The sequence below is a fragment of the Nycticebus coucang genome, chromosome 2 (assembly GCF_027406575.1).
Source record: "Nycticebus coucang isolate mNycCou1 chromosome 2, mNycCou1.pri, whole genome shotgun sequence".
NCBI classification, from domain to species: domain Eukaryota; kingdom Metazoa; phylum Chordata; class Mammalia; order Primates; family Lorisidae; genus Nycticebus; species Nycticebus coucang.
The window spans coordinates 21,182,904-21,196,652 of NC_069781.1; the positions used below are offsets into that span (position 1 = coordinate 21,182,904).

General features: G+C 46.6%; 1 protein-coding gene across 4 annotated transcripts in view; it reads left to right on the forward strand.

Annotated features, from left to right (window-relative positions):
• Positions 1 to 13,749, forward strand: part of ASTN2 (astrotactin 2) — a 990,319-nt gene that overhangs the window by 696,599 nt on the left and 279,971 nt on the right. For all 4 annotated transcript variants that reach the window (XM_053566512.1, XM_053566522.1, XM_053566529.1 and 1 more), the window contains one exon: positions 1,428 to 1,607. In XM_053566512.1, coding sequence (XP_053422487.1) covers positions 1,428 to 1,607 — 180 coding nt within the window. The remainder of the gene's footprint in view (positions 1 to 1,427; positions 1,608 to 13,749) is intronic.

Sequence of the window (13,749 nt, forward strand, 5' to 3'; positions counted from 1 at the left end):
GGCGTATGCTGAAGTGCAGAGGTGGGTACTCTTGGCCATAGTGGTGTGAAAGACTTCTTGGAGGGGAGGGGACTTCCAGGGGCCTTCAGCATGGATGTGACTTAGGGAGGGCAAAAAGAGGCCCTATCAGGCGGACATGAGTGTGTGTGTGTGTGTGTGTGTGTGTGTGTGTGTGTGTTGAGGGTAGTGAGGATGTAAAGGAAGAATGGATGATGGAAATCCCAGGCCACACTCAGAATAAGCAAGAAAATCAATTTGGTTGGAGCTATAGCCTGGAGTGGGTGGCTCATGGGAGATGACCTTGGAGCCACAAATGCCTAGATAAGGTCACTGGGCTTTATCTAGTAGCAAGGAGAAGCACAGGAAGGTCCTGATACCCCTGGAAGAATAGCTTGTCATGTGCCTGTTTGAGGAAAGAGAGGGCAGAGTCAGCAGCTGTTACTGGGTACTATGTGGGCCCAGCACTGGGTGCTGAGGACGTAGTGTAAGTCTAAGGGAAATAGGCCAGGAACCACGGATCCCACCTATAACCCTAGAGCTGACAGAGGAGGCTGAGATGGGAGGCTCACTTGAGATCAGGAGGTCAAGCCAGAGCCTGAGCAAGAGTGAAACCACATCTATACTCCAAAAACTAGAAAAATTAGCTGGGCATGGTGGCATGTAACTGTAGTCCGGCCACTGGGGAGGCTGAGGCAGGAGGATTGTTTGAGCCCAGTTTGAGGTTTTTGTGAGCTATGCTGACACTACTACTGCAACACAGCAACAGAGTGATACTGTATCTCAAAAAGAAAAAAAAAAAAGGACTAAGGGAAATAGAGCATCAAGAACGCCCGGTGGCAAGCAAGGGAGAAAGAACACACCACTGTCCCAGGGCAGCCCCAGGAGTCCAGCCATGGCCAGCAGAGCCCTGATTTACTTGGTGCAGTACCAAGTGCATCCTCTACGGAGTGAAGACAAGTGGGTTTGAATCTAGCTCCTCCAGCTGGAGGGCCAAGGTAGGTGACTCACAGTCTCTCCGCTTTAACTTGCTTATTACACGATGGGAGTTGTTGCTGTCAAGGTTGTATGGTTGTGGCTGGAGTTGAGTTAGAGAAGGAAGGTGAACCATCTTGCAGCTTGCCCAGCACATATTAACTGGTCAGTCAGTAGGTATCAGCTCTGAGGTCCTGCTGGTGACTTTCAAGTCCCCGTGGTCTAGGTCGCTGAGTCTAGGCTTTCTCCTCCTGTAGATTCCCTCTCAGCTATAGTGTCTTGTGTGTCTTCCAGAGAGGGGGCATTCTGTGCTGTGTACATGGGGGAATGATGTCCATGTTTGGACTAGTGCAGGGGAAGGTGTCAAATCCAGGCTGGAAAGCGCCGCCCCGTACAATTTGTTAGCCGCGAGCCTCCCAGGTCTGACCACCTCCCCTTGCTCATCCCCTGTCCAGGCTTCACCAATGTCCTCAAGATCCTGACCAAGGAGAGCAGTCGGGAGGAGCTGCTGTCCTTCATCCAGCACTACGGCTCCCACTATATTGCAGAGGCCTTGTACGGCTCCGAGCTCACCTGCATCATCCACTTCCCCAGCAAGAAGGTCCAGCAGCAGCTGTGGCTCCAGTACCAGAAAGGTAAGCCAGGAGTGTGTGCTGGAGGCGGCTGCCAGGCGGGCACGGGGGAAGGCGGCTGCACAGATAACTGAGCCTCCTTGGGTCTGAATCCTAGTTCTGCCACCTATAAGCTGTGTGGCCTTTAGCAAGTGCCTGCCTCTTTCTGGGCTTCAGTTTTACCACCGGCAGAGTGAAGGATCTTATGATGATTTCTCAGGATTCTTTCAGTTTGGAGATTTCCTGAGGCCCCACGTTAGTATTCTGGGCTCTAGAACTTCTGCCTTCCTGTATAGGCTCTTTATTTTCTGCATCCCCTCCTTGAAACAACTGCTGAGGGTAGGGTGGTGAGTGGTGACACTTCCTTCTCTCCCCAATTCCTCAGGGAACCCAAGAACTCCTATTCCTCTTAAAAAAAAAAAAATTACCCTATGTCCAAGGGGACAGTTTCTAGTCTGTTCCATGGAAAGGCTTTTATCCTCAGGAAGGGTCACCCGATATTTCTTCCCTTGATTGTCAGCTACTGTCAGAATTAGCATTCCCCAGACTGGTTGCAGGAGACCACTTTCTACCCTTCCTACCTCAGTCTTCCCCATGAAATGGGCACTGAAGTAGCTATTCCTGGCTGCTTCCCACATTGAGGGGATTGTATAACAGCATTTTGAGAACGTTAGAAATATTGCATACATGCATGTATGTATATCAATAGCTCGATGTGTTCGTACTCCATTTCACAAAGAATCAAATGAGTGTCAGACGTGCCAAGTCAAGTATTCACAGACACACGTTGGAGCCCCAGTTGGGCTGGTTGCAAAAGCCCGCGCTCTTTTCCTCTTTTAATTACACTGAAGTGCTACTGGTATCATGAATGCTATTGTTGTCAATGAATTATAAAAGAAAGACTCTCCATGGATGGAAAGGGTGAGGAGCCGTGTTAAAAACTTGCCTGCATCTTCTTCATCTGGCCAGACTACCCTATCTCCAAAAACAAAATCAACCATGAGTGTTATTGCACAGCCATAGGATATGGGAGCCAGAAGAGATCTTAACAATCTCATTGAGGTCAGTGCTCCAATTTTGCAGTTGGGAAAACTAAGGCCAGGAGAGGAGAAGGAGGCTTGCACATAGTTGCCCTTGGCAGGGCCCAGACCCCTCTGGGGTGTTCTACACCCGCCACCTCGGGCTTCTCATGAGTCCGCATATCCCCTGACTGGAGGAAGTCCTGGCTCCTATGCCTTTGCCATCTCAGAACCTTTTCCTTTTGTCCCTGGGAGCTTTGCATGTCCAGCCATGCTCTCACCCCCTCCTGCTTCCTGTGTGCAACTGTGTGGGGCACGAGGTGGTTTATGGGCACAAGGGATATAATTGAGTTGCCTGGGAATGGCTCCATTTTATGGCTGTGACAATGACAGTCTTTAAGGAAGTGCATTAAATCAATAGAAGTCTCATTGTGCTACCTTATAAATAATGTGACACATCATTAAGCAGGGCAATAAGCTTCAGGACTTTGAAGTAATACAATTAGGTTATGTTTATAAAAACCTTTGCTCGCTGTGGCCACTGAACTAATTTGCTTTGTACCATAGTTGGGGCCTGTGACACCAATCTGATGCTAAATCTCACCCATCTCCATCCTCGGCTGCCTTTAAGCCTTGGACTTGAGTTTCTCCTTCCAGAAAATCCTGTCCTTTATATAGAGAATGCATGGAATCTGTTACATGAAGAAGTAGGGAGGAGCTGAAAGAATGTTAAACATTCTTCATTCAAGACCTGGCTTTGCCGCCAACTTGGCAGATGAACTTGCTGCTTTCCTCTCCCGGCTCTTACTTGGCAAAGGCACTTTTCTTCCTTCCATCATCTACACTTGCTCTCAACAAGAGCACAGGGGATACACTACATCCCACTCAGCCTTTCTGTGTGGGTTTCTACCTCTCCATTGCCACCTGCTATGACCACCTAGATAGTAGATCAAACACTCTGGTTTTATTTTTTAAGTTTAGGAGTGATGCTAGTGAGTGGGGAGATGAGAAGCTGGGATTTGCCTCTATGAAGCTGAAAGAACCCTTCAGACTCAGAGATAGCTGGGGTCCTTTCTCACCCCAGCCATAAGTTATGTGTCACTGACATGTGCTACCCACTGGGAACCAGGCCAAGATGAATCTGAGGTTGGAGGCTGAAGGCTCTGGGGGCAGAGATGTGAGAAGAGGAGAGAGAGCATGGGGCTGAGGTGGGATGGGTGGGACTTGGCGTCCTGACTCCTCTTTCCACACACCTGCCAGTCACCTCGGGTAAAGTGACTTCTAAGTTTCAGTTTCCTTAGGTGTTGAATGAGAGACAGTAATTCCCTTGTGTGGCTTTTGGGAGAACAAAATTATCATGCAGGTAAAATGCCTGGCATCCCAGAGGCACATAAAACACAGTAGCTTCAAATAAACAAAAATGTGAGCATCAGGTGAGGACTCTGGTCCTGGTCCCGTCCCTTGCTCATGTGTGACCTTGACCCTCATCTCTTTCATGAACTATATATGTCACTCAAAGAGGGTAAGCCCTGCAGAGTCCCTTTCAACTCAGAGAGGGATTCCAGAAATCTTTAAAATCTATGAAATCTTCAAAATATAAGCCTTTGACAGTGGTTTCTCCTTATCTAGAAGGGCCAAACTTGGTAGAGTAGATAGGGGAAAATAGACCAAATCGGGTACAGATAACAACCATAAACATGTGCACAGCCCTCTACAGTTTGCAGATGGCCTTCCTTTGACCTTCCCATCCACCCCACAGAGTAGAGCAGGCAAGGGTACCCACTTCTCCCTTTACAGAAGGGCAACGTGAAGCTCGGAGAAGCCGAGGGGCACAGCTCATTAGTGAAAGAGATGGTATTTGAATCCCTACCTTCCCCCTAGGTTCACTATCCCCAGACACTGCAAACACATGTTCCAACTTCTCCAGGTTTAGAAATGATGGGACCTTGGCCATTGTGAGTTGTGGAAGCCACAGGAAATTACAGGAAAGACAAGGAAGATGAGGTGAATGTGCCTGATTAGAATGTTTCCCACGAGGTTTGTTTTACTCTCATTCCCCTAAAGTAGTTCTAAGTGTGCATTCCACATGAAAAAATAAAAGTTACACTTATCATTCATTAATTCTTCAGTTTACTCAACATTTCCCAGCCAGGTGCTGCCCCCCACCCCCACCCCCAGGTGGTGAGACATTTGCTCTGTTCCTACATTATTCATTTCTAGCCCACTTTAGTCTCCCAACATTTCATCATTTTTCTTATAGACTTAAAAAAAAATCTATTGTAGAGATTGGCACATGGCGGGGTACCCAGTCACTACCATATTATAGCCTGTAGCTCTCCTGTGCCATTCTGATCAGCTGAGCAGTGGCTTGTCTGCACCACTATTTGCAGGTCTTTGAGACCATTGGGAAAGAGCTGTGATCCTCTAGCAATGTCTGTTCTAGACAGAGAAATGAGGTGCGGTGGTCCAGGCCTTTTGCTTTTTCTTCCCGATAATAGGATAAAAATAAAAGCTAGAATAACAGACTTAGCTTTCACTGCTGATTCCAGGGGGAGCACCAGGCATGCTAAGAACCACGGGCAAGATGCAGGCAGAAAGCAGGTGGAGTTTTCTACCACCAGGTGGGGATTCTGGGCTTTGCAGCAGTCTGCAGGGCCCTGGAACACAGGTCAATAAGACAGAGGCTTGTGGAACCCAGGAGAAGCTGGGTCTGAGGAGGCAACTGGATAGCCAAAGTCATTCCTAGAAGCCCCAAGTCCCAGGCATGTTTACAATGAAAGCTGTTCATCCCGTCAGGTTCCTTTGACCATCACCTCTGCCCCACTGCAGGCATCATCGGAGGTCCTAAGTCTCTTGCCCTATTGTGATGCCCACACAACCCGCTGCTGTGTTCTTGACACTCCTGCATTTTGAAAAGCTCCCTTTTTCCCCTGCTGTGGCTCCATTTCACCCCTTGACTTGATATTCACACACTGTTCCTGGCTACGACCTTGATAGACCTTGATACGTGAGCCTTAAATCACAATTAGAGCTCTCCGTTTAGAGACACCCTTCCTGTGGCTACCTTGGATAAAAACTTCTTCATTTGGTAATAAAGCACAGATTTTGCAATCGGATGGACCCCAGTCCAAATCTCACCTCGACCTCTTACCGGCTGGGTGATCTTGGGCAAATTGAGTCACTCACTGAGATCATTGTCCCGTATGCAAAATGCAGTCACTGTACAGACCGAATAAGAAAATAGATCAAGGGATGGCCCCATCTAGCAATTAGGTGAGGTGGGCAGGTAATTATTATCTTCATCCAGCCACCATTTCCCCCATGCGTGGCTGCCACATCCACTCAGGTTACTCTGTTCCTAGGGGGTATGTGTGTGTGTGTGTGTGTGCACATGTGCATACACAAGGGCACACAGGCACAAGTGTCTATAAGTAGGGGCGATATAGGTGCTAATTTACTATGTCTAGTCTTTTGACCTAGGACCAAAGACAGGGCTAGACTGACCTGGGGTGGGGTGGGCCTCAGTGAGTTTAGCTGCAGGCTTGGAGCCTGTGAAAGCGGGGGCTGCAAAGCTGGACTGCACAGAGGTTTCAGAAGGGGTCTTGAGTTGTGTCACCCTCTTCATTCTCTGGCAGAAGTGACCAGTCTGATAGGTTTCCTGAATTTCCATTTACCTTCTTTTTTATAGAGAAAGTGATTGCGGAAGGTGAAGTGTGCTTGTGCTTGCACGCGCGCGTGTGTGTGTGTGTGTGAAGGAATTGTTCATTTTCCATGAGAGAGGGAGAGAGAAACTGACTGAGGGAGGGAAAGGGAGGAGGATACAGAAAAACAGAGAGACAAAGAAAGGCATACCAAAGTCCACAAAGAGAAATGGAGAGAAAAAGAGAGACTAGAAGCAAAAAGAAAAAACTACAATTAGATTGTAATTGTAGATTAAAATTACTGCCTCTTCCAAGTTCACTGCCTAGGTGACCCCTGTGGAAGGACATTATCCACATGAAGCTTGCACTGCTCTTGAGTTTAGATTGGGAGAATCCATGGTTTAGTGATGTCCCCAGGGATAAATACATGTGGCCATTTTTTAAAGGTGTTTTATCTCTATTATAATTTTCCCAGGCTGTCCAAGGGAATGTATGTCTGCATTTCCATTTGAATTACAATGCACCTGTGATTGTCAGCTGAAACATTCCTAGACTCTTTTGTAAAGGAGTTTGTGGCTGCTTGAAAGGCAGCCCAGAAGCTGGGGGTGGGAGAGGAGAAGGGAAAGATTCATCAACTGTCACCTCCTCTTGTGAGGACAGGTGTGACCAAGGGGCTGATGTGAGAAAAGAGAAATCTCTAGGGGCTTTCAGTTTCCAGAGGGAAGCTGCATCAAAGACAGCAGAAATGGAGCTGTTCTCGGGATCTGAGGCCTGCAGGGGTTTGGTCTGCTTCCCCTGGGACGCAGTATCAGGGAGCAGCTTGACCTTTCAGTAGCATCTGGCAGAGTTGACAGCCTCCTGCTTGCGGCACTTTCTGTGCTTGTTCCCCTGACAGCAGGTCTTCCTGGTTGCCCCTCTCTGCTTGCCTGCCGCACCTCGCTCTCCTTCACAGGCTCATCCTCCTTCTGCCAAATCAGTAGTGGGTATTCGCTGGAGCCTGATTTATTGGCCCCTTTTCCTAGACTGTCTCTGTGGGGACTCTCCATCACACTCGCTGCTGCCATCCCTACTCTCATGACTCCCACTGTATACCTTCACCTCCAAGCTTTCCTCTGATATTTGCTGTCATGTCCGCTCCCCTGGCTGCCCAAACTCCACCCCACACAACCTAGTACTTTTCTGTGTTCTAGTGAAAACCACCATTATCTGTTTAGGAGCAGAGCCAGAAACCTTGGAATCCTCAATACCTCCCTCTTTCATGTGCCCCCCATTTCCAAGTAGCTCTTGAATTTGCCCACTTCTTTCTATCCGCTGCTGCCATCCTGACCCAGGCCCCCGTCTGGCTTCCCTGGACTCCAGCTTTGGCCTTCTCCCCAGGCTCTGGCCTCTTCTCCTGCCCCCACCAGGCCTGACCACACAGCAATCTTGAGGTTTTATATGCATTAGTCAGGCTTCTCCAGATAAACAGAACTAAAAGGATGGATATATGAGGTCTGACAATTAAGTTCGTGAACTCACCTCCATGCACAGAACAGATGAAAACATTGCAAAAACATGTTGAATTGTGTGTCAAAATAATCAGCTGACTATGGGAAGCATAGCAGACCAAGTAAACATCTACAGAGCAAGAGTTTGGAAAATCCTAACTGAAAATCTTGGTGAAAAGTTTGTACAAAAATGGGCTCTTGCATCACGACAATGCACCAGCTTACACGGCACCGTCTGTGAGGGAGTTACTAGCTAGCAAATAAATAACTGTTTTGGCACGCCCTCCCTACTTACAAGATCTGGCCCCCAGTGACTGTTTTCTTTACCCTAAAATAAAGGAAATATTGAAAGGAAGACATTTTCATGACATTCAGGACATCAAGGGTAATGTGATAACAGCTTTGATGGCGATTCCAGGAAAAGAGTTCCAAAATTGCTTTGAAGAGTGGGCAAGGCACTGGCATAAGTGCATAGCTTCCCAAGGGGAGTATTTTTAAGTGGTATTCAGCAATGAGGTACGTAGCACTTTTTTTTTCTAGGATGAGTTTGGACACTTAATTGTCTAACCTCATCTGTGTAGTATGTGTGTGTGTGTGTGTGTGTATGGAAAGGAGAAAGAGAGGTAGATATAGGTTTATTACAGTAAATTATCTTAGATTATCGTGGAGAATCATCTAGAATACTATCTTAGATGATTGTGGAGAAGGTCTAATGTCTATGCAGGAGAGCTGTTGGTATACCTAGAAGACCCAAGAACCAGGAGAGCCAATGGTATAAGTTCTAGTCTGAAGGTTGGCAGGCTGGAAACCCAAGAATAGATGTTTCAGTTGGAGTCTGAAGGCAAGAAAAGACCAGGAGGGTCAGCCTTTTGGTTCTGTTATATTTGGTCCCTCAACTGACTGGATTAAGCCCACCCACATGAGGGGGCTGTCCCAATCTTCTTTACTGAGACTACGGATGCAGATGTTGATCTCCCCCAAAATTACCCTCACTGACACACCCAGAATGGTGCCTGACCACATATCCAGGCACTCAGTCAAGTTAACACACAAAGTTAATCATCACAGGATATTTCTACCTTGGAGATCCTATCATGCTAATCCTTGAACTAAACTCCTAAGTGCCTTGTCATTACCCTGAGGATAATTACTAAGCTACTTCCCATGGCCTGGAGGCCTTATCAGATCTAACGTCTTTGGCCCCATATGTCTGTGCTGTCTGCCTGTCAGCCCTACTAACCTTCCTTAAGGTTCCAGAACAAGTTGTAGTCCACTTTGCAACTTAGCTTTCTGCTGCCTTTTGTTTTTCTTTTTTTCTTTCCCTTTTTCCTTTGGATCACTCAACTCAAAAGTCACTTTCTTAGGAAACCTTTCAAGAAGCCCCCGGATAGGTCAGGAGCCTTTGCTAGGTTGTCTCATTGAATGATATTCCTTTCCTATGCTCAGCCCCAGCTTGTTATTTCACATCCATTAGTTTATGTCTGTTACTGCACTGCCAGCCCTGTGACGCAGGGACCGTGTCTGCTTGGCTAACCATTATGGCATAATGCCTAGCCAGTGTCTGGCATATAGATAGCGTTCAATAACGTTTATTGAAATGAATGAATGAGTGAGCGAGCCTGAGAGGGTCATAAATGCCTTAGTATTATAGGCAAAGTGTTTGTCTGCATTTGTGTTTTATTTGGGATAATAGATTTCTTGCAATCTCAAAGGATTCTCTGAATGAGGGGGTCCTCAAACTTTTTAGACAGGTGGCCAGTTCACTGTCCCTCATACTGTTGGAGGGCAGGACTATAGTTTAAAAAAAAAAACAACTATGAACAAATTCTTATGCACACTGCACATATCTTATTTTGAAGTAAAAAAACAAAACGGGAACAAATACAATCACACCGCCTCGTGTGGTGTGAAAAGGATGAAGACTGCAGATGTACAGAAGCACTTTGCTGAGGATCTGAGAGCGCTGGCTTTGGCTATGGACTCAGACCTATCCTGCTCCAATTCCCAAGCCGTGTGCTCCCAGGGTAATTCAAACCTCATACTCCGCTACAATTTAGGTTAAAAATGCCAGCCTGGCCTCATTAGTCTGTGCTAGGTGCCCAGACTATTTCCCTTTGTCCCTGGGCTTCTGCGCAGTTTTCGTTGGGTCAGGCCAGCTGTAGGGCCGTGCGTTTTCTTGGAGAGAGCAGGCAGCAGGGAGGAGGTGAAATGCAATACGAGCTGGACCCTCGCTGGCCTGCAGCACGCCAGAGGAGAGGGCCAACTTCTTTCTCCTCAGAACCGTGCACAAAGACGATACAGGATGTGGTTCATTAAACACAAATAGGCCCCTGAGACGGCCGTTTCCACAAGATGAAATTACCAAAAAAAGCATTTGTTCCCGGGTTGAGATTGAGTCCATCTGGAACGGAACACCCTAGTCTTTTTCCGATTGGTGCTTACGGAGAACAATAATCCTCCGCGCGTGCTCAGTGCAGCGGGCCTCACAAAGCACAAAGCACGGCCACGTCTATTATTTCAGCCAATTTACTCCTCAGTGGGCGTTGTTATCTGCCGCATTTTTCACGCTTGAGGAGGCCGAGCTAGGAAGGGTGAGGTGACTTGTCAGAGTTCACACCAGGGAGCTTGGCAGAGCAGGGATTTGAACCCAGGCTACTCTCATTACGAAGTCTGTTCATCCAAGTACGCCGCCGCAGCCTGGGAGAGCTCTTTAGATGTTGGCATCAAACCCAAGGGAGCCATTTCCTGTCCTGTTATGTTTCTCTTATCCACAGATGAAAGAACTGAAAAAAGCTAAGATTCAGAGTTTAGACCCTCAGCTTGGGCAGGGTTGGAAAATTCTCTTAATTCACCAAATAACCTGCACAACTTGTTTCTGTATCTTAGCTCTGGGGCCTAAACCTTAAAATGTCAGAGCTGGAAGGAGCTTTAGAAATCACATAGTCAGGCCTGAGTTCTTCTTTATGTGCTAGTTATAATCAAACAGTAGCAACCGCCTGGGATACAGAGACTCCGGGCCAGTCCTAGGCTCAGAGGGAAGAAGGGCCGTGATTGATTAGTGATGTCTGTCCTGGATGTGAAATTAAGAAACCTTCACTCATGGGCAAGGTATCTTCCATTACCATCTAGGCCAGCGGTTCTCAACCTGTGGGTCACCACCCACAGGAACTGTATTAAAGGGCTGCGGCATTAGGAAGGTTGAGAACCACTGGTCTAGGCTAACCATCCCCATTCTACAGATGGGGAAGTTGAGGTCAGCTTATATGATCAATTAGAACCTGAAGTTGTGAAGGAAAAAATGTAATAACCAGCTAGAAGCATTTTTATTCTTCTACCTCCTGAAAATTAAGAGAAAATTCAAAGGTTACTGGTTATCAAAGCTCCCCACATACTCATAGACGGCACAGTAATTGGTTGGCAGAGTTCCCATGATCTTATTTTAGGGTGAGTGTGACTATGCACACACACACACACACACACACACAAAGACATCATTCCCCGAATGATGACACTGCAGGGTGGCACTGGACAACTCCATTGTCCTTCTTTTTAGGGGAAGCAACAGGAGATTGTCTGATGGAAACTAGTTACCCTAACTCTGTTCAAACTGGGACCAAACCACACTCATGTCCCTGTTGCAGGCACAGTCCCAGGAGGGGATGCCCAGCCTGAGAGAGCAGGCCTGTTAGATACAGCCCTTTTCTCTCAGCAGTCTTTCCCTGAGAATGTGGATTTCTCTGGAGACAAATGCGGAGCTCTTGTTATGTCTCTGCCTTCATCGGGTTAGTGAGAACAAAGTGGTCTTGAGGGAAGAAAGGTAGTTTCCCAGGTCATTGTCAGTGGTCTAATCCACCAACCTGAGCACAGGCAGTCTTCTGAGATGCCACACCCTGAGGCATCTTTCCTTCCCCCTCTGCCTCTATCTTTTATCTTTTATCACCCCTTTATCATGCCACAGTAACTCTTTAAGACCTAATATACATGACACTCTGTATGAGGTGCTAAGGATGCCAAGGTGAGACACAGTCCCCCCCTCCCCCCCCCCGCCCCAAGGAGCTCACAGTCAAATGGAAAAAGACTAGCATGTGAACAGACAATTATAAGCCTTTTGACAAATTCTGTGACGAAGGGTGAAAGCCAGACCCCAAACCACACGTAGGGTGGGCTGGAGTTTCCCTGGAGGAGATGTCTAAACAGAACCCTGTAGGGTGTGTGGCATTTGCCATCTGGAAAGGTGGAGAGGAATCAGATTCCAGGCAAGGGGACACATATGCAAGCTGGATGTGTGGAAAGGCCTGGAATCTTTGGGGGATGCCACGTCTTCTTGGACCAGTTAGGAGCAACAGTGCCTAGCTCTGCTCAGGTGCTCCGAAGCAATGCCACTGACTTCTTCGTTAGAACTTTGAATATCACTGTGCCTTGGACTCCCAAGTAAGGAAACTTTCATTGCCTCTGTCTGCATCTGAGAAATGTCACAAATAGGAAAGCTAAATCTCCAAAAATGCCCCAAATTAATTTTAAAAAATGGGCTAATATGAGAGATACCAAGGAAATAAATAGTGGAGGAAAAAAAAATAAACATTTGGACCTCACATGGTTCTTATGAATATGGTATGAAATCATGTGACTAACTGGTCTGTAGTAGGGACTCAACGTAAGTCAGTCATTGGTGCCTGCCTTCTCCTTACTAAAGGTAAAAATGTCAACAAATAGCAACATGCATATCAAGCTGCGTGTGAGTCATCCAGATGTGACTTAGGTCAAGTCCTTTTGGTTCGTAGAGCCTTAATTCCTTTATCTTTGAAATAGGTACTTATCTTTCAGTGTTGTTAGGAGAATTAAATGAAACAATGTTTGGAAAATGAATGTCACTACACCTAAGAATATAATCAATGCTCAGGAAAAGTTAGCTATCATAAGACATAATTAAGCCAATGATATTTTATTGGTACTGTTAGTTTTCACAAGCAAAAAGCATAACAGTGTAGTTCTTTGCAGTCCTGAGGACACAGCTTAAGGTATATGACTCTTCCTGCCAAACTTCCTATGTCATGGCTGTTTCTCCCTGACTAATCACTGGCCATTGAATTTGAGCTCCCCATGACCTGGAGGTAGGGGCAGAAGGCAAAGTTGTCAGATAGCACCACCTGGATCTCAGCAGTAGGGCACAGGGAGCATGTTTGCACAGCTGAATACCAAGCCCATATTGTTCAAAAGGAATGTGTAGGTGTGTGTTTGTGTGTCTGGGGAGAGGCTGCCAAAGGAAAGGGAAACAATGGATTGCACGTGTTGAGTTTCTACCTTGGGCCAGTTATTTGCATGATAACTACCTTGCGAATCCATGATAACTTCTTCCTAACTACCCTGTGAGGTCCAGATTATTATCTCTATCTTCCAAATGAGAAAACATATCTGCTCAAGGTGACATAGTTGATAATAGCCAGAAACAAGCTTGCATCCCAGGACTCTCTGACCCAAAGTCCCCATTCTCTACTGCACCACATAACAACAGATGTCATGACTGAGAACTCACTATATGCCCTGAAGAATGCTGGGCACTTCACATACACCGTTTCATTTAATCCTTACAACAGACAACGCTCTAAAGTTGGTATCTTTATGCCTAAGAAACTGAGATTCTGGAGTGAGATGTAAAAATATATAATCCCAAACCACAGAGTTGGCAAATGGTATTCTCTCGTCTGCCCTTTCTTCTATCTTTTCTTTCTCCAGTCTTCTCATTATTTACATTTTACTATTATTTAGCTTCAGTGGGCATCTTTGACTGTTCTCTTTGAGAGACACTCCTCTTCTCCCTGCAACACTTATTAGTACTTAGTCAGGAAGAATGAAAAAAGAGGCAGACAGATCAGTGTGATTTAAGCCCATATGATGCTGGCCAGCGGCTCCACACCCTTGTTTCCTAGCAACTCAGGGGTTCTGAGTCAAAGAGTAGGCTCTGGGACAGGCCTTAGAGGTCAACTTGACAACTACTGTACTAGGTCAGAGCTGGCCTTGG